At 37.0% G+C, this 26,008-nt stretch overlaps 2 protein-coding genes across 2 annotated transcripts; one reads left to right on the forward strand and one right to left on the reverse strand.

Annotated features, from left to right (window-relative positions):
* The first annotated feature begins 3,557 nt into the window (after positions 1-3,557).
* On the forward strand, positions 3,558-5,475 carry LOC110045192 (uncharacterized). Its single transcript, XM_089273856.1, has one exon. The coding sequence runs from the start codon at positions 3,978-3,980 to the stop codon at positions 4,500-4,502; it is 525 nt and encodes a 174-aa protein (XP_089129982.1). The 5' UTR covers positions 3,558-3,977; the 3' UTR covers positions 4,503-5,475.
* Positions 5,476-7,254: 1,779 nt separating this feature from the next.
* On the reverse strand, positions 7,255-25,814 carry LOC110045191 (maternal embryonic leucine zipper kinase-like). The gene is made up of 23 exons (XM_089273853.1): positions 25,464-25,814; positions 21,719-21,768; positions 21,011-21,046; positions 20,461-20,577; positions 20,182-20,235; positions 19,697-19,786; positions 19,061-19,087; positions 16,628-16,727; positions 16,106-16,140; positions 15,799-15,897; positions 15,484-15,520; positions 15,241-15,272; positions 14,950-15,048; positions 14,519-14,605; positions 13,691-13,782; positions 13,566-13,605; positions 12,516-12,765; positions 11,999-12,080; positions 11,279-11,414; positions 10,878-10,970; positions 10,665-10,768; positions 9,906-10,000; positions 7,255-9,238 (listed from the first exon to the last, which is right to left on the reverse strand). Exons 1-23 carry the CDS (start codon positions 25,528-25,530, stop codon positions 9,156-9,158), a joined length of 1,905 nt encoding a protein of 634 aa, XP_089129979.1. The 5' UTR covers positions 25,531-25,814; the 3' UTR covers positions 7,255-9,155.
* Positions 25,815-26,008: the final 194 nt, after the last annotated feature.

Raw genomic sequence — 26,008 nt, forward strand, 5'->3', positions numbered from 1 at the left:
AGTCTATCGCGACCGAAAAGTGAAACAAAATAATTGCTAGTTTGAGTTTCGCTTGAATTTTAAGCAACGCTTGATGTTTCATCCAAGGCCCAATAACTTTACGTCCGTAGATACTGCTCAGTTTTATTCGTGTAAAAATCCGGTAAATTCTCTGTTGTCAATGAATGAGAGCGCCCGCCGATGCGTGTTTTCAGTACAGTCAGTAAACATGACAAATTGTACTTCCGCCGCTCTTTCGTGTGAAAGCGTACATCGAACTCAAACAATAACTCTATAGTTTTTAAATATGTTTAAGATTGATAAATGTTTGAGAACATATTAAAAGCTAAGCTGGAAATATGTGAATAAAGCAGAAATAATCAGCAAAGTTACGATGACGCTTTCTTTAATCAACTTGGAATAACGATTTCGAGTTTGTTGATCGAGCTATCAGAACTCCTTGTCTATTTTCATTTTCGCAGTGTAAAACTTCACTATGCTTATGTTGAAGAAACACACATGATGTTAGCAGCCTTTTTTGCGTTCGTGAAATTTGTTACAGCATCTCAGCATGCACAAAAGATAACGAAAGAAATCTTTGTCAAGATTTGTTGACAATTCAAACACCGACTCGGACTTGAAGTGTACGAGCTGCACTATGCAAATGAGCTAATTGTACGCGTCAGACTTTCCTTTCAAAAACTTTTGCAAACTCACCAAACAAGCAGAAACAATAAGAAACCATCAGAACAGGTTTTGGTTATGATGAACCATTGTCTGAGAAACTCACAAATTAACTCGATACCAGAGTGTAGAGTTTTCTTGCTATATTCTTGAGTCAGAACAAACGCAAAAACATACGCGTAAGCTTACAACTAGCGCGAGCAGATCTTAGTATTCATTCCCAGCGCGAGATTGAAGTCTTGTTTTCGACCCTGAAAAACCCACCTTTTCCGTTAGCTCAGAGCATAAAACTACATATAAGCGCCCTGGTTCGTATTCCCTGCCTTATTCCCTGCCATCGCTGTGAAAAATACGCAAAAGAATCTCTCAACTCTCACCATTTGATCACACAACGTGACAACATCCACGCGAGAGCCCCCGACACGTGCGTGAATCCGCGCGGATATATGACGTCAGGATGGCGCAATTTGTTCTAAAAATAGAAAAATTGTCCCATATCATAGGTGCGCGCGAATCCCGAGACTTACGGTCTCCGTCCCCGATTATGGCTCCTGATCTGGGATATTGCTGCAACAACCGAGAGCACCTCTGGAAGGCGTTTCTGCGCACTTTTCGAATGTGTATTGCACCATCTTGAAGGAAATCAGAGGACCTGAGATATCCAACCTTCCTGGGTAGACGTCACAAGAGCTGCTGGACCCATTCTCCTCAAACTCGGCCGCGAAACAAAATGGCGGTGTTTTGGAGCTATTTTCGAGATTTCGTCGGGGCAAAGAAAATCGAGGATTAAACCGAATCCAAAATTCTTTTTTGCAGAAGTATTTCAAATAACAAGTAGATTCGTTTTAGTGAAACAATAATTCTGGGGTTAGGTGCACTTAAATTCTCCATACCGACTACAGCTCATTTCCTTTGAACTTAGTTGTGACAATTTCGTATTACATCGAGAGACAGTGCAGGGAAATGTTCAAAAACTCTCAATCTTTTTCACATGAGGCTTTGTTTTATTTATATTAATTCCAAGTTCATAGTTATTCGTGCAACTTACACGATATTAAACTTTCCTTGGGAAAGTTAAAATGTAACAATATTGCAATAATATTAAATAATATGCAGCTGTCTTCACTGAAAGTTGCATATTTTACAAAATTGGCATGAAAGGAGAAAAACAATTCTTTAAGCACGACATATTGAGAAAGTATGCAACCATATCCACCACTATTACAACGATATTGCTACAATATTAAATAATATGCAGCTATCTTCAGGGACAGTTGCATATTTTACAAAATTGAAAGGAGAAAAACAATTCTATAAACATGACACAATCTTCAACTCTCCTTGAGAAAGTATGCAACAACATGCAACACTATCACGGCAATATTGCAACAACATTCAATAATATGCAACTTTCTTCAGCGAAAGTTGCATATTTTACAAAACTGAAAGGTGAAAAACAATTCTATAAACATGACCGACATCAACAGAAGAAACAAAGGAATCGCCAAGTTAAAAAATCAGTTTACCCAACAGTGATTTCTCTAAGATTTGAATGCAAATAAAATGAGTTAAGTTAAATTGTTTACTTCGAAATCATTTACTCATGTTTTCGTAATTTTAAACTGTGCGAACGCAAATGCTTTCAAAATATTTTCGGCGCATAACAGCTTTTTTAATCGTTAAAACTCGAGTTCTCACACCAAAACAGGCGGCAATGATTGTACAGTGAGAGCAACTATCAAAATATATATCATAATCAATCGAATTTTCATTGCTGCGTTCGCTGCATCTCAGTTTTCGATGCACACCGGCTAACATATGAAGCGATCTTTTGTCGGAAGAGTGTTCACTAGTCATTTTTACCAATAAGATTCTGCAGGAAAAAGTAATAATGATAATCCGTTATGAACACGACAGATCAAATTAATACGATGCGCAGTTTACTCTCGGACTGCGTAAGTAGCGCGATCTCCTTTTTCAAAATATTTTGAATACTACGCAATGAATAAACGAGTAATCGTCAATAAAACAAGATATGGTAAACAAGAACGGTTTTCGAAAAAAAAAAAGCAGCAGTCTCTGTTTAAAACTAACGTACTATTTTTGCGCTAGTTTTCAATATCACGAACTGCGTGGTAAGCAAAAAAAGCCGTTATTCTGAACGCCTGGTTTACGACAGAATTACATTTGAAACAGACTGTTGCCTAGAATAGCAACCAAAAAATGTTTATCTAAATTTTTGCGCGCGCAAAAACAAGTACGTTCACATGTGGGCGAACTGGCGGCGAACTGTATAATTCTAATGATAAAAAACATATATATCCATTTCCAAATGTACGACATAGCTTTAAAACACCAAATGAAATAGTGCGTGATAGTTTTGTTCAAGCAATCTCAATTTATGCCAGATTATTACTGGGTATGCTCGAGAATACCGGGTTATATTGACTGTGCTGAAGGTATCTCCTTTATTTGAAGCACTAGATGACAGATAAATTGTGAGATATGAGGGGTATATTGTCCGAGTGGGTGATATGCAAAATACTATGTCAGAACGAGTACATTGTATTAGCGATAAGCTGACAGAGTTGATTTAAATTGATATACTTAGAAAAAAAAATGTGCATCGCTTCCACCAGGATGTGTACTTTCGATTTCTTGCACAAATACTGGCAACAAATAAATAACATTTGCGCTTTTGGAAAACAAAGGTTGTTTCAAATGTGAAAGGCCACTTGAGATAACTATATTCTGTTTCCTTTATTCTCTTCAATGTACCATTGAAAAAAAAAAATCACGTTTTTTTTATTTATTCACCACACTACGTAGGTAAATACGAGAATTGACGCACATTTGAGTCAACATTTACTCGTGTCACTCATCTTATCTCCCTGCCGTGCGACATTGGCATATCAAGATTAGGTTATTCGGTCACGTTGTGAAAGTTTGCAAGTTTGCGAAGATAAAACTAAAAGGGTTGTGGTATTGTAACTCTACCATTGCTGTCAACCGAGGCTTTGCCTGAAGCCAATGATGGTATACGTTGATCAAAAGAGACCTCCCTGATTGCTTTTAAGGAACTTTTTAATTCGTTCTCAAGCGTCCGGATTTACGTAACGTCAACTCTCGAACAAAAGAAGAGTAATCTCGCTTTTATATCAGAACCGCTGGAGCCGATGTGTTGCTGTGCACAACGTACCGATAGAAATAGCTTGCATTGTCTACAATTTTGATACCGCGACTGTGCGCGGAACAACTGCAAGGGAAACGAGCTGAAGAAGAAGTGTAATCTATTTTTTTTACTGAGAACGCAAATGGCCAAAAGAATGGGGCGCTTAAAGGACCGAGTTTTCTCCAAGCTCCGTCGTCCTTTTCATTACAAGAGGGTTCACAAGAACAAAGATGACCTTGAAGAATCTGTGATAAACAGCAGTGAATGCGCCCGAACCCACTGCGAAACAACAAGCAAGGGAACTGTGACCTACAGCTATCTTAAACCTGATCACAACCATCGTAACAACAACTCAGAGTGTCCGTGTTTTCAGAAAGGACTATTCTCTCTTGAGGAAACTGAACTCGAGAACCTCAACGAGCACAGGAAAACCGCCGAGGCTGACGAGGAAGAAGAACTAGTCGCACAAACGAAGCAATTGCCACCGCAAACTCGAAGGCGTTCCTCAGCTTTTCAAAAACTTATCAACTGGGTGAAGCCGGAGAACAGAAGACACGCAATTTGCGAGCAAATGGAAAGAGAGATTGAGACGAGAGGAGTGAGTTTGCGGCAGTATCGAAAATTCTTGGCCACGACTTACATCTTGTATGATCTGAAAATGCTCTGATTAACAAAGGATTTGACGATCCATACTACAAGGAAAGAGTGAGAACATTGTGAGATTAATAAGAACGCTGTATGACGGAAAGCTGACAGAAAAGTGAAAACTTCAAATACGAACACAGCGTCGAAATGTAAGGCGCACATTTAATAAGCTAGTAAAGCTTCTAGATTAGTCCGATAATAATTCCAGGTGAAATGTCAGGAAAGCGACCGAATGGTCAAATTTAATTTTGAAAACATTTCGGGTAATTCATTTCAAATTACAAAGCGGAAGAGTCGGAAATTTTAAAACAAAGAAAAAAAAAAAGAGTGCAAGCAAAATCTGAAAAATTAATCATCGTAAAAAAAATAATAATAATAAAATAAAGTAACGCTATCAAATGGCATTTCAGTGAACCGCGTTTTAGCGCACTGTATGAACAACAATGAAGTCGCCTTTAAAAAATGCTTCGTTCAGACTAAGAATTCAGTTAAGGAACCAAAAATTTGAGGTTGAGGTAAAAATCGATATACTAGTTCACCGTTCATCAGTCTTCAATAGCCAAAACACGGGAATGACGCTAAAAGTCCACAACTAAAAAATTAACAGGAGAACCGCTCATGTTACATTGTGGGGAGCGCACTTTTGGACTCGTTATGGCATTTTTCACTATTGAAACGTGCAAGAAGTCACAAACGATGATTGCTCGAAATTATCCATAACAAGTGCGGATACTCTTTGTAAACAGAGACTTGCTCACGGCTAATGGACAATTCTTGAACAGTTGAAAAAACTTTATCCCGAGCAGCGCTGAGGAATTGAATAAAAAGATTGTTTTTAAATAAGCTTCATGAGAAATGCTGACTTGATACAATGTGTTTAGTCCAACGGCGAAGACGGACAGCGATAAAGATTACGAAGGATAAAAAGGCTTGCCGTTCATTAAAATCGCGGCCTTAAAGTCGGAACTGCAATAAAAAGTTATTTACAGTAAGAATTTTCACATAATTCCTGTCAAAGTATGCCGAATGTCACTAAAAAGCTCCCTGCAAGTGCGAAAGGTTTGTGTTTTTCGTTGCCCCAAAGAATACTGAAGGAAAACGTGCAGCCATTTAACATAACAAAAACTCAAGGTTAATAATAAAAAAGTAAAATTTAGATAAAAACAACAGCGCGCATTTTCGCGAAAGTGCAGGATCGGTTTCCTCAAAATAAGATAATATAGTCAATTAGCTTTTACCTGATTACTGGCAAATGTTAATTTCCAATGTTTTCTAAATTTTCGAGAAAAATCCGCCAATCATGGTAATGTTTATATTTAACATTAAAAAAGTAATTGTGGCAAAAACATTGCATTGGAAATGTTTTTTAGCTAGTCTCTCGAGATAGTGATCTTCGGGTCTTTATTTACAAGACAAAATTCTGCTTATGTCTATATTTGAACATAAAAAGGTAATAAAATCGATTATTGCCATTTTTCCTTTTTCAGTGATATTGGAAGAAGGAACTGATGACATCACGATAACGGGCGATTTCGATATTAAAATTTTTGTCTTTCCTTTTACTATGTTGGGCAAGTTCAGTATCATGGCCTTCGAAGATATAGCGACACGGTATCATTACGAAGAGACAGCCTTCATGGGAAAAAACCATGCCGCTTCCGCATTTGATACAACAGTCGAACTTCCGTTAACGGCCATCTCTCCACAACGGCCTCTTTTTTAGGTCCCGGAGTACGGTTCATGCATTCACTCTCATTTTAACCTCGATGATAATCAAAATATCGTCATTTGTCAGTGGCAAATAATTTATCTGCGAGACCCTGACAAATCACGATATTTTGTTGATCATGCGATTCATATTCAAATTACTCTCCGCCAGCTCTGGAAAGCGGTACGCCATAGACCCTTTTCATAAATGGCTGCCAATTTAACATTCTTTTGTGTGCATTTAAATTAGCCTCACTAAACTCGTTTGGGAGTAAAAATTCTTTTGAATTATCGACTCAAAAACGAGGTTAGTCAGGCTAATTTTAATACTTACAAAAGAATTTATAATTGGCAGCCATTTATGAAAAGAGTCTATTTTCCACACGAGAGTGCGATTGCATTTACGCATGAGCAGAATATTATTTGTGCAAATCACATTAATGCGGTACTACGCATGAGCAGAACATTATTTGTAGGCAGTGATAGGCAGTCATTTGCAGACCAAGTGGTGGGCTCTCAACCAATGGAAAGGAAGAAATGGATCGAATGATAATATAATTTCCTTATCATTATAAATATGAATACTTTAACATTTTCAGTTTATTTATATGGCTCTTCATTTGACGTTGACCATTCCGAAACGTTTGGATTTGAGTTTCATCTCAGGTCGTTACCATGTGCATTTAGTAAACAATTGGCTTTCGTGCTGGTTGTTCTGTTGAGTAAAGCAAGTTCTTGCTGCTACACCGTGCTGACGAGACCCAACCAGGATCAAAGCACCATCAATTAATCAAAGATTAGCGAGAATTTGGATCTGTTTCTTCAACTTTTCTTGAAGTTTTATGAATATATTTTCCATCCATCCAGTCAGTTTGACTTCGACTAATCTCGCACTTCACAAAACATCAGTAACGAAAACTACCTTTATGCGAGAGAAAAAAAGCTTTCAACACTTTTAAGACTTTCCAGCAACCCAGCCCTCGTTTGTTCTGCTCTAACCTTGAGGGAGACATGGGGACAACTAATACATCAAGCAAAGCGAAACAATGATAAAACAAAGACATACATCTATTTTAGTGCATTTATTTTCATTTTAGAACGTTGAATAACTCAACAATATGTCTGCTTTAATCATTACATTTACCGCTACATTCAACTTCTTATAAAATATTTTGCAATAAACCCTACACCGTCGGTCAAGTTTACCGAGGGTTGAGTAACAACAATCTGGACAGAAAAAAAGAACTGCTACCTGATATGACAGTTGTGACTGTACAGAGATATTCATTACCAACTGCATAATGTTCAATGTTCCTAATCAACGACCCGGTGAGTTGCATCTACAAAGAGACGCTTCTTCCACTCTTCCACGTACACTAATATTAACTCAACATTATGATATTCAACACACGAGTAACTTGGATGTACTAAACAACCCGTATATAGTGACAATTTCACTTAGGAGTGATGACATTGCTTGATTTCATGAGTTCGAGTTAAAACGTCAAGTTACTCTTTTTAGCCTCAAAACCAATCCCTTGACAGAACGACCGCGACTGGCCTCGAAACCATTCCTGTTAGTCGTATAATAAAAGTCAACAGGTACAGTCAAATTTGGGCGAAAATGAAACTAAAAGCCCAAGGAAAGCAAGCGTAAATGGGCACCCACACGAAATTCTACCAAACTCAAAACTCAACTTGAACTTGAAATTCTGACTCGAACTCATAAATCTAATACATTCACCAGTGGTTACCACAGGAAAACACGTCCTCGAGTAGGGCCGTATTCTCATACAAGCCGGGTTCCCCCACCCCCTCCCCTTACCAAAAAACAATTAGCACCGACCAGAATACGAATGATCAAAAATCATTTTACGACGGTCATTATAAAGAACCGTAGCAAGGTTTGTGGGGCTAACACTCGTTCGAATTGTCAGCTTCAGAAACGGGCTCCAGCATTTAATTTACCTCTATCAGTAAATAGCCACGTGTTTCAATTGCCTACCAACCCGGCCCAACAGTTTCTTTAGAAGCTAGTACCTTTTTTCCAAAAGCAGCGACACTTTTTATCAAAACCTGCAGCAAATAAAATCCCAACTTTGAACATAAATTGAGCATTTAGCTGATCAAGCACTAAACTTTTTGACCTGTGGCAGCTTGACCAAGAAAAACTATACAGTAACAGAAAATTCCATGAACCAGATACACCAAAGGCTTTGAATGGATTCTCTTGCACAATTTCCCTTGAATATACTACAAATTTGCTTGTTACTTTACATGTAATTTTACTTCTTAGCTCATAGTTTTATTTGATAAGGAACAATAAATCGAATCAATGTATCTTAATTTCAAAATTAGACAAAAATCCGTTTCAAGTATAAGAAATTTAATTACGAGATGTGGGCGTTTAAAATCTATTTCTAAACCGATCAACCAATATCACCATTTGGATTTTTATTTTTCCAAACCTGACGTAAGAAAATCAAATTTGTCCAAATCTTCACTTGATAATTTACAACTGGGTCGAGGATTTACCTTCCCTAAAGTTCTGTCAATGTAACGCAATGCAAAAAAGCCTTCGGTAAGCTCACGTTCAATTTACAGCTACTAATGTTCATCTAGTGCTGATCAGGTCCTTGTTTAGACATTCAATAAACGTAAACAAACTGCTTTTAGTTGACACTGTAGAACTAGTAAGATGACTCTCGGACGCAGTGAACAACATCCACAGTTCTTTTCCTCATTGTTACAGTCAAATTTAAATCATGAAAATATTAACTTTAACACTAAAACCGCTAAAATCCTATTCTGTACATAGACAACTATTTGCAAGGCCTGATAGCCACCGCTGTACAAGCGCGCGTATCTCCACGCAAGCGCAATGCCATGATAAGTCCAGGTTCACTTTCGGAAGCCTTTCTAATTGGACAATTAACACGCACAGGTCACGTGCGGTTCTCGTGGATTTTCAAAGCTTTGCAGAGGACAAGAGTTCTTCACATACTTTCTTGTAAGCCCATGTGTCTCCTTTCATACGTTTTCGGCGTACACCTGTGAACGAACAAATTTCAGTTAGCATGGACAAGTGTTTTTTTCTGAAAGGGAACGAATATGGAACAATGGCCTCTGAGAAAAGGTACAGCTTACCTGTACGAACTCTTGACTGCGAGGCCGCAGTTGCAAGACTCGACAATCAGGTGACAAAACATTTCTCGAAAAGTAATCTTAGCCATTTCACCTTTCGTCCGACAAACGGACAGCGTTCGAACGTAATTTCGCTGTTTAATCTCAGTGAGTGTGACAAGAAACTGAATTTTTTCTCTCCCAGATAATTTCCCGATATTCATTGTAGTCGCTTTTTCCTAGCTTGTTCGCCGTTCCTTGACTCTCTACATGTACTTTACTTGCCGGCAAAGTCGAGGTTGACTGTAAATGGCGTCAATTTTTTTCTGTCTCAGGGTCAACAGACATGTTGAACTGAACAGCTCTCCAGTAGAGAATGGGGCAAAGAGAAAGACCCTACCCCATTCCCCCTCGGCCACTTCACTCTCGGCCAGTTCCTTCTCGGCCCTTCTTGTCGGAGCCTGTTCACTGGCTACGGCCAATTTGATCGAGAACCCACCATATTGAAAACCTCGAGAACACTGTTATTAAAAGGAGGGGAGAGATACAGTAAGAGAATGAAGAGGAAAAACAAAGCCCGTGTCTCAAGGCGTACCTATCATTTCCATTTTCGGAATGAGGCAAACTTCCATTTCGAATTCAAGAAGAACCTTTCCTCTGTCGTCTATAGATTTACATCGAAGAGTGTACCTAAAACACGAAAATGCCGGTAAAGTAAATATAACAAAGCGAGAGTGGCATGTAGTTAAAGGGACCGGACTGTGTCATGGCTGAGTTGAGTCTACTTTATTACGTTTTGCCGAATATGCGCTATGAAACTTAATGTTAGCGAAGAAACTATTTCTATGGATGACAAAATGACAAAACCATAGCTTCATTACAACCAAAAATGTCTTCCGCAAACAAGAGATTAACTTCGAAAGTTGTTCAGCCTAACAACTTTTCAAAACCCATTATCGCAATCCGTTTTACTCTTCTTCAATTTTTGTCCACGGTATCTTTTGTATTTGTTGTTCTACTACAGTGTCCCTTCATTGTTTTCAGTGCTGATTTCTATATTTCTCTCGATTTGGTCAACATTTTTTTTTTTAAATGTTACTAAAATCCAAGGCCTGTGGTCTAACAAAAACTATGAAGAGCCCAAAGGTTCCCAATCATGAAATACTGGGTGCCCAGCACTTAAATAGAGCTTATATGAAAAAAGGTCAAATTTTCCAGTCGCCCGAAGGCAAAAGTTAGTCGCCTGTGGGACCTGGGCGCTTCTAGAGCACAGCGCTGAAAATCCATGACAGTCCCTTTAAGTAATATCTTCGCATCAGTCTGTTCAGGGATTATTGCATGTAAAGACACATACCCTTTTTCTTTGTACATAATGTCTCGGTCTTGCAGAACTCGCTTCAGTTCGTCAAGAACCTCGTCTGAACTTCTTGTGGAGGTTGAAGAAACATTATATAGAGCCTGCAGTAACAGAAACACAACATAAGGTCTTGCTGTATTCATCATTGCTAAGATGTGGTTAACAACAACAAGCACAAAAAGATTTAACTAATTTGCAAAGTTCGTTTACCTTGACTTTCCTCGGCCCATGTCCCCCGAGTCCCCTCGGTGTAATTGCTTCCACAATTCTGTTGAGTCCATCTTCAATGCTACCCATAATCCCCTGTGGAATTAACATTAATCTCGTAAAAAATGTGTTCAATACGTAGCTTGAACAAGTAGGTCCTACCCGTCCAGGCTTTCTCCACGTAAATCACGTCGATTGCTGTAATAACATTATGCATTGTACGTAACCTTAAAACAGCAATAACAACAACAACAAAACAATAAAGATAAGCTCAACAGTAAAAGTGAATCACAATGCAGCAGTCAAAATAACAATGCTTTCGAGTGGTCAGGTTCCAGAATTTCCGTAAGGGAAAGAGAATTCAACACACAAAAATTTACAACCGTCCCTTAATGACTTCTTACCCGTGAGCTCCACTTGCTTGTACTCGAGGGCGTGTCTACAGAACCGAACCTTTTCCTTCCGATTGTAAATGGAGATTTAAAAGGCGTTCTCTTGCACGTGGCCTTGTCCAGGTTAGTGTCTAGGGACTGGGACCACCTGGAAGGGCAATGGAGCTATTACTTTCTATTCCAACAAACAAGTGTATGTGTGGATAAGAGCTAAGTTTTAATAAAAGAATATACAAAAATTAATGAGCAACTTCCTGATTTCTAACGGTCGTCTTGAAGTTATTTCAAGTAAAAAGGAGTTCTCTCAATTCTCTCCTTCAGAGCACCTTCAGCACAAGAATTCTCTGCTCATAAATCATTTTATAAAAGTTCAAATTACTTTGCAACCTCTTCATAATTAAACAGACATAGACACCTTTGAGTTCCTCAAAACTACTTTGGTAGAGACAGAAAGAAATAGAGCTCTCGTAAACGAAGGGTCATTGCTATCAAAATCAATTGATGTTCGGAAACTACAGTATGTTATTCAGTGTCCCAAATCCACTTCTGCCTACTGAACGTTTCGCTGTTTGAAAGCACAGATGTTAACTATTTCGACAGCATTAAATTGTCAGTGTTTTTTCCCCTCCACTTTGTCACTCTACATAAACTGACCACAAACGTGGAGCTAAGGGTGCCTGTAGACTGATTCAGTGGTTCGACTGTACATGTTTGTACATGTAGAGTACTTACATTTTTGATTGAGATATTGGTGTAAGGTCGTTACTACCAAAGTCATAATCTGAATGAGACGTAGGTATATCAGCAGCAGCTCCTTTGGAAACAGAAGATGGTTCCAAGATTAAAAAAAAAAAAAAAAAGATCAAGAAAAATAAAATGAAAAGAAAAAGAAATAGAAATAAACAAAATAATAAGGAGATACCACTTTCTGGTGCTACCCTCGTTTTCAAGTACAAAACAGCGACTGTCTGACCGAGTTTCTGACGGACGGACGGACGGACCGACTGACTGACTGACCGACAGACAGACTGACTGACAGACTAACTGACGAAGGCGGTGCAAAAACACTGACTATTTTTTCTCTTTATTCCAGGTTGGAGAAATGCGTATCATCCACTGAGCAATTTAGAGATGCATTCATGTTGTCTTGGGCCAGTTGGTTGCACACCGCCTTTCTAATGAATCCTCTTTTTTCCTTTCATTCTCCATACAGCAGCTAACAGTTACACTCTACCCTACAAACCCTTACCTCTGGCAGGTGTTTTCCTGGCTCGTGGTGTAATTGGGGCTAGCGGTGGTGGCATCTCAGTGGGTGCCTTTTTAGTAGGTGTCGTGGGTACACTGGAAGGAAGCGTCCCTGCTCGGAGCTTCCTCAGAGGTGGTTCCATATTTTCCTCCTTGTTTATCATGGCCTTTCTAGCCTGATGCTCAGAGTAAGGCATGGGCTTAGGTGGACGAAGAATGTATTCCGCATTTTCCGAGTTGGGAACATTGGGATGCTGGTGGAAGTCGACAAAAAAATAACAATAATAAAAATAAAATAAAATGTATACAATATTAATATTGCTGGATCAAACAATCAAGCCGTTGCACTGGGTTAGGCACTGATGGCAAGTTCTACTTCTGTGACAGGAAGAGAGGGAGAGTAGTTGAAAATTTACACCAAAAAGCACATGCAACAGGTAATGAACACAGAATGCTTTGCTTCAGGTGAAACCTGACACAAAGCATCCTCATGGTGCCTCATTACCTGTGACTTGTGCTGGTGACTGGAGGAATCGAAATAAAATTTTCAATGGGAAACCTGCTTTTAACAGGGTAAAACAGACTTGACTGAGGGTAGAGAAAATAAATTAGAAGCATTCCAGTATAAATGTTTGAGAAGGATTCTGAGGATTAGATGGCCTGTACAATGAGCAATAAGATAATCACTGAAATGATACATCAACTGAATCGGAGACGAGATAAGAAGATGGCGCTGGACTTGGATTGGATACAAACTGTGTGGAGAGAGATCCAGTAAATGCATGGTGAAGTTAGGGTGGAAACCAGAGGGTAAAAGAGCAGTAGAAAGACCCAAAAGACCTGGAGGAGAGTAGCAGAAGTAGAGAGATGGCAGGCAGGATGAAAAACTAGAATGCGAGAGCGGTAGCTAGAGGCAGAATGGAAAGGAAGCACAATGGGAGAGCCTTAAGTGGCCACGGGCGGAAAGAGTAGCAATGACAATGGTGATGAAAAATAGTCTAGTAGTCTTTTCTATTTTTTTGCCTTTTCCAACAATAAACAATTTAAACTGTACCTCATTTTCTTTGCTGTCCAGTCGCTTCCTGGTCCTTGCTCTGTAAATGAAGTTTTAAACAGTAATGCAAAGTTACCAAAAACTTCCAACACAAGTTACTGACAATAAATTATGCCATAACTCACTTGGAATATCTTGGCAAAAGCTCTGGCAGCTGTCCCTTGCTCTTCTTTTTGCAGAGAAGGAAATACATAGCTGTCACTTCATCATACTTCCACTGAAAACAACAAAACGAATTTAAGTGCCATGTTTATAAACAAAATATATTCTGTTAAGGGAAGGTTCAGTTCAGTATCATGTCAAAAGCTAAATGTACATGTACCTTGCTTGCAGAGATTTTCTCGTTTCTATTTCTCAAACAAATGTGAGCCATGATGCCGCAAATACAGATTGCAAAGCGGAGAGAGAGAGAGAGAAAACAGTGCCAAAATCACAATGGTACGAAAACAAAGTAAGAAACCAAAGGGACCAGGGCAGTCAAAAGGAATAACCATCTGTTTTTGTAACCTCATGAAAATATTTAAAAATAACACTGATGAACAAAACTTGCACCATCATCATGTACCTTTAAATGAAACAGAGAATATGACATCATTTACATGCAATCTAGGATTTATAAAGAAACAGATCCAATGGGTGTCTCAGAATTTTAGCAATATTGAGGTACAAATGTACATTTTGGTTGAAATTCAACAATGAGCCATGACCCCCCTCAAATTCAAGGAGTCTGAATGCTTCTCAGCAATTAGAAACTTCCACTGTTATGAAAGGTTCTACCACATTGAATCTTTTGGTATTGAGTATAAATATATTACAGCGTACATGTCTAATTTATAATACAGCAAAGTCCACAAAATTGTGCAGAATACAGATGTACCTCTCTCTTCTAATACTAACTTCCCTGTACTATGAGTATATATATTAACACGCAAATAAAAAAAATTGACTCTAACCTCTAGCACTTTTTTCATCATGGCCTCCGGTGTTAGGTCATAATATGATGCAAGCTCCAGGAGAACATCAGGATCTGGCTTATCCTTCTGTTTGTCAAGAAGTAACATTGATTAAAAAATTATATTACATTATCTGACTCTTAGGTAAAGCTTAATGTTTACACAGAAACTGGACACCTCCCCACAAAGGAACACATGGGCAAACTACTTTTATAAGACACGAATACTCGCAAGTCAAAAAATGATCATTTACTCATTACTACAAATGAACATGTGACTGACACATTGAAAATTCACAACTGCATGGTATTAACTGTCACATACATGTAATAGGATTCTACAGGTATTTAATTATCAGCAGAAGGAAACATTGATTGTAAAAATTAATGTGAAATCAGAGGAAATATTATCACAGCATCTTGCACATGTACCTTGATGCGACTTGTCCATCTCACAGGTGCCGCATAACCCTTCATCATCCATTCATGGTTCAGCAGCTGTTTAATTGTCACTCGCTTCTTGGGATTTACCTGCCATGAAAGGTACATGAAAGATCATTATGCATGGAACATCTTTAGAAGATAAATTGCATGGTGATACAAAACAGCTGCAACAGTCAAACTAAAAGAAAGAAACTTTGCTGCTATTTATAGTTATGACATAAAGTGCTCATCACATTGTTGTATAATACAATGTAGACAAACTGAAACAAACAAGCCTACCTGTAACAACTGGCTTAAAATTCTAGCACTTCCTGCAAATTAAGAAAGGGTGCACCTTTGTAATCAGGTCCATAAGAAATAAATGAATAAATACTAAACAACAACAACAACAACTACAACAACAAACAACTACACAGTCATGTATGGAATATGGAGTTAAAAAAACAAATTAAAAGTAAAAGAAGGAAGATCTATTCAGAGGCAAGTTCAGATTAATAAGTGATTTATTAGCAGCCAACTTACCTGGTGATAGCCATTCTGGTACTTCATATTGTCCTTTCTGGACAAAAAAAGAAAAATGACAATAAATATGAAAATTATATATAAATTATAAATAATTAAAAAGTACATGTAGATTGCCCAACAGTTGATAAGAATTAATTCAATGTACTGACAATGTATATGAAACTATAACTAACAATATTACTAATTATTCTGTAGATATATTTTTTTTGACTGCAGGTCAGGAATTATTTGCTATTGTATAATTACATGAAATATTATAATATTGCAAGGAAAGATTCCTTTCTGTTTGACAAAATGAGCAATTTCACAAACCTGAATTAGTTTATACAACTTGAAAGTGTTCTCGTCATCAAATGGCAGAAATCCACACAGAAGAGCATACAGTAGCACTCCCATACTCCAGAGATCCACCTTGGAATATTAAATGATAAATGATCCTTAGAAAAGTAAGGAACAAGCAAATGACATATACCTTAGCTACAGGTACTTGTGGTGCTTGTATGCCCAGCACTCATATATTTACAATGTACATGTTTTAGTTAGTTATAGTCAAACCTACTGAGAACTGCAGATGTACATGTTCTGTACTACCTATCAGGACAAATTTATTAGAGCTCACCTCATTTCCATGATAAGGAAAGCCAGATATGAGTTCTGGAGGAATAAAAAATTCAATGAAAGGTTATGGTTACCATATAGTTTAAGAGGTGTCTAGCATCCAAGCAGTGTAGGGCATCTGGTTTAAACGGTAGATCTACATGTATACCTACATGTAAACCTGTCTATCACATTAAAGCTTATAGAGCTGGCTATCAAACTTTTGAATTTTTTTAATTCTGAAATAAACTGAACTGCCAAATGTTTCACAACCCCTAAATGTAAGTGTCCGAATCACCACCCCTTCTAGGCTTTCAAAGTTAACAAAGTTCAGAATCCATTTGTTGAACATTTTGCAAAACTGCAATGTAAAATTAAATCTACCCGCTCAAAAAAATACAAAAGATAAGGTCAGTCGGGTGACACTTTAGAAATGCAGACAAAAAGCAAATGACCTACATTTGCAAATGTATACAGTTTACAAGAAAATTGTCCAATTTTTTTAAGAGATTGAGAGGACCACTATTCAGCTGTGCACACTCACCTGGAGCTGCATAGGCAGGTGATCCACAGCAAGTGTCCAAATGATCTGTCATTCCACCTCTTGGTTTGGCTACTAACCCAAAGTCGATCAGTTTGATATTCTGTATAACCAAAATGATAGAGATGACACAAAATATAGAAAAAAAATCTCCCATAATTGGAAACACCCTGGATTTAGGTAGACTTCAAACACTCTCAGACTTAAGGAAATTACTGTTAGTAGATAAGAGAAATGCATGTACATGTACACAAATGAAGGAAAGTCCATCAAAGTGCACCTAACCCCCAAATTTTTTTTTCGCTAAAACGAATGTACTTGTTATTTGAAATAGTTCTGCGAAAAAATTTTTGGATTCCGTGAAATCCTTGATTTTCTGTGCCCCGACAAAATCTCGAAAATAGCTCCAAAACACTGCCATTTTGTTTCATGACCGAGTTTAAGGAGAATGGGTCCAGTGGCTCTTGTGACGTCTACCCAGGAAGGTTGGATATCTCACGTCCTCTCATTTCCTTCAGGATTGTGCAATACACATTCGAAAAGTGCGCAGAAACGCCTTCCAGAGGTGCTATCAGCTGTTGCAGTAATATTCCAGATTTAAAGAAAGATATACTGTACAATTTACTGACGATGATCGGCTAATGGTACAATAAAGACGTAAATGACAGTTGATTTTGTCGAACCGAAACAAGCGAACTGAATCTGTGAGAACCATTAAAGAATTCTCACTGGAATTTGTTCCGCAGACTTTCGAACGCTATTTTCATAAATTTTTTGCTTAAAGCTAACCAGAAATTTTTAGAAATACTACCGAAAACCTATATCTTACAATCCCGCAGTATTTATAACATAACCGGCAAAGTTGTGTGATCTGATCATGACCAAGAAGCGTATTAACTGATATGTAAATAGGTCGCAACTGTACGCCGCTAACCAGCACTTATTTCTCTTTCGATTTAGATAAAAGTAGAAAATTAATCCTTTAGAATTACATCATAACAAAATTGTTAGACTCACAGAGTTTTTCGAAGGTTTGGAAATCAGCAGTGCAACAGAGATTCTGTGCAATAGCGTCGAAAATATGACCGCGGAACATTATCTGCGGACCGCTTAGGGAACACATCCTTTTCGCTTATCCAATGAATTTCACTGCAAACTTTGAGAACAATTTACATTGGTTATTTGGAGTTACGACTTAAAACGTGTGACAATGTGAAATCGGTAATTGTATGAAATGTTTCCTTCCACCTTGTTCTCGCAGCTTCAAAAATACAGGTCCAAACAGTACGATTTTCAATCGATCGAAGCCAACGTTTTGGAGGTCATCAAGTCTCGAAAACTGCAACACGTACGTCACTCTTATAGACATGAAGCATTCAACAGAAAGTAAAACACAAACTGGATTTAACAGAACAATCATCCCTTGACAAAATACATTCTCGCTAAGGACAAATGTAAACGGGCTATAAACATGAGTGGGAATCTTATGTTTAGTTGACGAAATTACCATCCAAAGCAGTCCTTGAGTTTTCTTTCCTGCTTTTCGTTTGCCTGCTCCTCCACTTCGTATCTAGCTTTCCATTCCTAATATACAAGCAGCTCGTCGGCAAAGAAGTCTTCCCCTTCGTCGCTTGAAATATTGTAAATTGCTCTCAAAGCTCTAAGCAGTGAGTTCATAGTTGTCGAACGTGCTCGATCGAAGTTTATTTTGGTGTCTTCCAAATCGAAACTTAACTCTGACTCCAGTGACGAAACAAAATGATTCTGAGACAAAGCTTGGACGTTTTAGTCCCAAAATACATCGGAACGATTCGTTTTGTTTTCCATTTTCTCCAGCAAATACAGAGAGCTGACTGAGGCGCCATTGTGTTTGGTTCCTGGGTAGACATCATCAGGAACCACCACCCCAGACTCCCTAAAACGCGGTCGTGAAACACTTCAAGCGCGACTTTGAAAGGGCATAGAAAATCAAGGATTCAACCAAATTCAAAAATTTCTTCGCCCAAATGCTTCAAATAAAGCCTAGATTCGTTTCAGCGAAAGAAAAAAATTGGGGGTTAGGTGCACTTAAACATATTTTATGGTCAGCATGCCCATAATGTTTTTTGTCTCAAAAAGTTTGAGTGTGAACGTCACACCTGGACAGCCTACCTTGGACCATAATCAACAGATGTACAATTAAAAGTGGTGTACATGTATTTGAACTACCCCTTTGAGAAGGCCTTGTCAACTACAAATTGCGTCCTCTAAATGAAAATTTGAAAATCCCAACCCCTACTCCCCCCCCCCCCCAAAAGAAAAATTTTGTAACCATGCAGATTTGGCTAAAGTAAGGAACTGATGCTCGTTTTTACATACAGTAGTCTAGAAGTAACAGACAGCTGAATACCAAGAATTCTTACTTTTCATTTTGTAATAAGACTCTCTCTCTCTTACCTGATCTTCGTCAAGAAGCAGATTTTCCTGATTGGGCAAGAGACACAAAAGAGTGAAAAATAAATTGTTTAATAAAAATCCTATTATTTTTAAATAAATAGTTCTGTTATATATACACTGTAAGCAGTTGAAATGCTATAATAGGGATGGCAAGGGGCCAGATTTTGGTTTCCATATTATATTGATGTGTCTGCATCTGGGTACAACTGTTTATATCTGGTAGAGATTGTGATTTCTAAATCTCTGGAATATACATGTACTGTAGTGGCACCTGTATTATTCAATGTACAGTATTGTAGGGAGGGTTCATTACATAATGTATATTTATTTAACATATTTAAATTTTTTTGATCCCAAAAATTTATAATGTACAGTATAATCATGAAGAGGAGTTAAACATGTACATTGGCACATGAATATAATAGCAATTATGAAAGCAAACTTGATATATATTGTGTGTCATTAAGTATAAATAAATAAGATCGCAGTATATATTAAATACATTTTAATTATACAATGTCATATTATCAAAGAGACATGACCACTGAATATTAGTCCACTAAAAGACTACAAATATATTAACTAAAAATACATTGTATTTGTAAATGATAACAAATTATAATTTGCAAAGCTCACTGGTTTAAGATCACGATGAGCATATCCTCTGTCATGGATATAAGCCACAGCAGAAACTATTTGTCTAAAGAAACCCCTAGCTTCCTCCTCCTACAGTAAATGGAAGCAAAAAAGAAATAATTAGTAAAGGAATAATCCAGAAACAATTTATCAATTTGACAAATAGATTTCATGTTGTAGTGCATCTGTTTGAAAAGCAATAAGCCACAGAAGGCATCAGGTTACAGGAACAAAAAAGTGGCGATAGCCAAGTGTGTCAATGATGTTCAGATTACTAAATTTTCTGTAATCAGTTACGACCCACAACAACATGGAATCTACTTGTGTTATACACTGTAATAAAGAAACAAAAAAATGCCAGTTGATTTCCTGTTAGTTAATTGGCATTAATTCACTGGTATTTGTCGTCATCCATATTGTCACTGAGCGCCATAAATTGTCATCAATCATTGATTGTTCATGTCCTTACTCCCACTATGTCTCACCTTGAGTTTGTCCTTAGCAACAATGTAATCAAACAGTTCTCCACCTGGTGCATACTAGCAAAAGATAATTAAAATTTAGTCATGCTAAGCACATAAATAAATTAAATTTACTTATTATTCATGATTATCATACAAATTACATGTATTTGTTTGAAATATATTTTAATCAATACATCACTAAATGGTGGAAGTTGTAAACAGGTACAGTTGTGGTAAAACATGTATGGAACAGTATACAATCATGTACAGTACATACTTAACAGAGGCACATAGCAATACCTCCATGACCATGAAGATGTATTCATCTGTCTGGATGATATGATAGAGCTGGCAAACATGTTGTTGCGTTAGATTTTTCATAGCGTCTATTTCCCGTTGCACTCGTGGTAGATCTGACTGTGGGAGAGAGCAGAAGGGAACAATGTTTAGTAAGACCTCAATTGATATAGCAGATTTATTTATAGAGCTGATAGAGTTACCCTGAAAAATTAAAGGTTAAATACTTAATATAATTTACTATGTAATCTATGCAAAACTCTGTCACTGACTTCCAACTTGATGTACAAAACTGGATGCTGATAGGTAAGCTTCAAATAAATTTTAGTGTGTTTAAAAGTAAATCACATGATTGATTGTATAGTACATTTAACAAATGTTAAAACTGAAAGACACACTAATCAATGATGAATGAAAAAAATGCACTATAAATACATGTAAATATTCAAAACATAATAGAGGCAATACATACAAAAGCCTGACTCAAAAATTTATTCTCTGTGACACAATCACCTACATGATACATGTGAACAGACAGAGTCAAACTACTTACACCAAGTTCTTTCTTGTTCATGACTTTTATTGCAACCTATTTTTATGACAAATAAAAAGGAAAACACAGATCAGATAACTTTTAGCTAACAGACTCATTGTCATCATTTTAATTTATCACATGAGAGAATATTGAAAAATGGCACAATTTTAATAGCTCGTACACATAATACCTAAGGTAATTGTTTAGAAGCCTGCGACTAGTCCTTTGCTCAAAGTCTAAAAGGTAAAATCTTTTTCTACATGTACATGTATCTAGTATGCATGGGTATAAAATGTACATGTATATTTTGTCAGCCATGAATAACAGTATAAATTTGTATCTGGACAGCAGATCTTAAATTTGTACTTAAATAAATGCCATCATTTTGAAATAATTACGAGTAGAAGAGAGAAGTATATTGAATTACATGTACATATTTTATGAACTCAGTAAACAGGTGCTGTAAGTGCACAATGTCAAAGATCAAAAAAAAACAATGTTTTTGGGAGGGTTCATTTAGGCAACAGCCCTGTCCAAATGTTTTGTTTTTCAAAGCAGGCAGAATAACAGGAAAAGTGCATGTAATCAGCAAAGGCCAGAGAAGGATTAATTAATATAGATTAGTGAACAAGGCAGTAAGTAATTCACTGAGTGGGCTGAGCGCAGTACCATGTTCTATTTCAAAAATAATGTGGCTTACCGGTACATGTAAATTAAATTATGTACCTTCTCTCCTGTCAGCTGATGAATAGCAAGCTTGACTTTTGCAAAACCACCTTAGCAAGGATACAAGAAATATTGTTCAGCAATACAGCAATAGCAGTGCATATCATCTACATGTATGTATACAAGGAAACAGCAGCTGTATGCTATACAGTCAGACAGGAGTGGTAAAGGTATCACAGTACTACATGTACATGGATGCCAAATATTCCAAATGTGCACAAGGTACACCTAAAAATATTAAATATACATCACATAGATTACATCTAGACATGTAAATGTATATTGGCAGCTCAGCCCCGTAGGGAATTTCAAGATCCTGACACATGTAAATTGGAATACTATTAGACCTTTCCTGCATTCCAACAAACAATGGTGCTGAGTTGAGGTCAGGGTGGACAAAAATATAGCAAATGTATGATAATGTCCACCCCAACCTCACTCTGGTGCTATTGTTTGTACACACTGAAGTGAAATGTGGGAAAGGCCTATTGTTCAAGTACAAGGCTATTGTTCAACATGATGCATATAAATATATACATTGTACAACGTATAGTCAAACCTTGAATATCCAGACTTGTTGGGACTTAAGTAAATAGTCAGGATAATCGAGAGTCCGGATAATCAAAAATATGAATATTAATGAGGCAGTAATTATAACAAATTAAAGAGATAAAGGAAACAGAATTCAATAGTGTATAGTTCAGAATTGCATATATGTACAGCCCGTATGTTATGATGTATTTAAAAATTTAAAATTGCTTTTTGAAGTGTTTTGTACAAGAAATGTTTCGCTTTCTCCTGAAGAAGAGGACCTGAAATCAGTGTTCCATTTGATCTTTGCTGACAAAAAAAACCAGCTGTACAAGGCTTTATCCAACTGCTTCTCATTTGCAACCTTCAGGGACTTTCCTTTTACCGTAATTAATCCTTCACCCGTCTCCTACACATATACACTGTACAGGATCAACATTTTGAAAGGTTATCTTTAAACTTCTTTTTATGAAAAATTATTCCAACTTATTAAGATTTAATTTGCATATCAAACCATGAAGATATATGATATTTGCTAAGTGTTCTAGTATATTTGTTCATGAGAAAACAATACAGAATTTAAGTCATTAGTACTCTATCAAAAAGGCAGTATTTGTCTCCACAAATGACAAGGATGCAGTCTCCATCATTCCAGTTTAATATGAAAATTCAGGAACGTACTATTTGTACAATTTATTATAGACATGATTGTTTCACTGGAAAATACACCACTTGTAAAACTCGTATGAAACCACATGCGAGACTCGGGTGATGTATTTTCCATATCCTCACTAGTGACGATATTGATGATTTCACTGATATCAAGTTTGTCTCTGAAATTGTACTTAAATCTGTTGGTGTATGATTAAAACATCTTTGGGTCCTCCTCAAAAGTCTTCGGCAATCTTTGGTAATCTCCGAAAATTTGTGAAAAATGGTCGGCAACGTTGGTGTGACCTTCAGACAAGTTTTGAAGAACTTTTGGAAATCTTTGGAAAGTGGTCGGAAATCTTCAAAAAGCGTCAGTATCTCAAACTGCATCAATATCTCATCAATATCTCTTTGCTGCACTCACTCATGAGATATTTTTCTTGCCACTCGCACATAAACTTCATATCTCCTCGCCACCATGTAACATCCTCTATGCAATGTTTAGTGCCCTGAATTTGCTTTGTCTATTTTTTCTCGCTTTTTCTTTTTCTTTTTTTTTTTGTACATTTTTGTAACCAATCCAAACCACAGTACAGCACCAGCTGATTAATTCTTAGAGATAATCCTAGCTATTAGTAAACAAACTGAATTCAACAAAGGGTTTTAAAACAAAGAAAGCAAATACAGCCCCTGAAATTAAGTGAGATTTAATTAATCATGTGCTTCAATTTGGCAATTTGAATCTCCTGATCACAAGATAAGAATGCAATCAGCCAAACCACTAGTACAGCTACAGTGTAGTGTTTGGAATCTAGCCAGACAAATATTTTTTTCCATCATAACATTTCCTAACTTATAGAATCCCCTTTAATGTTGCCATATTTATCTTATGTGCTAATGCGTGCTCCTAATGCTTGTATTGTAAGGTCTAATGTTTTAATAAAATAATTTTTGGTTTAATTTTCAGTTTAAATGATTTAATTCCTATTTTCCTTTACTTCAGGTCTACCAAAGGAAGAAAATAACAAAAAGAAAACAAAAAGAAAACAAAAAGCACAAATAGAAACATATGTATATAACAACAATAATCTTGTGTTCAAATCTTGCAATTCATAATATTATTGTTATAATGTGGTAATTAGTTTAAGAAAGTTTTCAGAATGGATCAAAATGCTTACAAATGGATAGTTGATTCACATTAAGAAAACCATGACGTCAAAAACTGTTTCAGGAATTTTTTATTTCACTTTTCAAAACAGAAAAACCACAACACAGGTATGGCATCAGCTGTTTGATTCCCAGTTTGGAGGAGGTCATTAAGTTGTACTTCAGTCTGAATTTTGAGGAAGTGTAGGGCATTTACATAATAATAAAAAAAAAAATTAATTATCAGTGTAATTATGTACAACATACATATTAGAGTTCACATTCTGTAGTAAGCCACACCAAATTAAACCTGAAATGTTGCAACTGTACTTAAACTTATTTTAATTGTGCTGCTTGGTTTTTCATCTCCGTAATTTTCTGAAGCTGACCGCCTGCTCCTTCAGGATGACTGTTTACATAAAAATGTAGACGTCTCGACGTTGTCATCGTGCAAGATAAGTCTAAACTTCCGAGACATTATTTGAAAATTACGGAAGTACTGTCAGTTTGCATGTAATAACTTATAATAAACCCCTTCGTGATAGGCCGGTCTTTTATCAAACAAAACACGCGTACCATTTGAAAACAAATGAGTTCCTTTAATCTACAAACTTAGCTTTGAAAGCGAAGTCGAACTGATAACAACAAGAAATCTGATATTTATAAAATATGTAGTTGCTTATTTCATGGTTTGCCATAATTCTCGTAGTCTTCTGATATACTCGCAAGCGACACAACATTCACCGGAAGATCGACAATTATGTAAAACTTCCATTTTCCCATTCGCAGTCGAGATGTCTTTTTACGTACTTATCACGGTAAATATATATAAAATTAAGTAGAACCTTAAACTAATGTTATTTAACTTATTTTGTCTCGCCCACGTTAGCTCTCGGTGAAAAATATTATTTTTCGGTATTGGTTTACCAAAGACAAACGCTCATTATCTGACAAAGATGTGAGAAAACTATGTTGATGACTAACAAAACAGCAACATCTAATACTTGATAATTTCCTCGATGGAAAAACTTCCGTTTTCTTTCACGCCAGTGTTGAGGAAGAGGCCAAAAAGAGAGAATTTTTATAAAACTACACTGGCTGGGTCAATTAACGAACGGGTATTGACGTGTGACGAAAATTTGAGCGAAACGAATGGGCAATATAAGCTATGCATTATTAAAGTTGTTAGATTAACAAAGCTCTAAGCATAAGAAAAGAATCCTGTAAACGTTTCGGAAACACTTCAAAGCATTGGGCATAAACGTAGTCGGGAATACAACAGCGAGAGTAAGTCACAGCAAGTAATTGAGTTGATGAATGGACTTTGTGACTCCATCGACAGCGTGTGGTGCGATATTCATCGAATTCCAAGTTCTGAATAATCTTTCATCTCACATTTAATAGCCAAAGTACTTACCACTTCCAATGGTTTGCTTCAACTCATAATGCTTGGTTACTTGAGGAGGAAAAGCGGCCGTGGGCATCTTGGAAGGAAATCGAACGGAAAGGAACTTGATCGAACGATTAACCAGCGCGTCTACTCAATATCCCAACGACAACCACGCGCTCCGTTTTGAACTAAACCGCTATGCTAATCAACGCTTCAGGCACAAATCCAGAGAACGAAGCGTCAACGATAAAATTGCTCGGGAATTTCTAACCGTAAAGTTTTTAAAAACACTCTTGTTCTGGAAATGTCCGTGAACTGTCTGAGTGACTGCGCTGCTTACAACAAGGATCTCATTTCAAAGTTTGAATTTGGTTGATTGACGCTCATGACTGCGTTAGCCAATCACAGCGCGCTTTGTACAAAACACCGCAAACAACAACGGTTTACTCGACCCAGTCTGTCATCGATATTTTGATTTGTTTATTTTTACGGCAAGCTCCTAAAATGTCGCAACAGATTCTAGCGTGATAATTATCGCATTTTTCTCGTGAATTTTTCAATTTCAAGACAGT

The sequence above is a fragment of the Orbicella faveolata genome, unplaced genomic scaffold (assembly GCF_042242905.1).
Source record: "Orbicella faveolata isolate gen_17 unplaced genomic scaffold, um_ofav_v1 contig_35, whole genome shotgun sequence".
In the NCBI taxonomy this organism is placed as follows: domain Eukaryota; kingdom Metazoa; phylum Cnidaria; class Anthozoa; order Scleractinia; family Merulinidae; genus Orbicella; species Orbicella faveolata.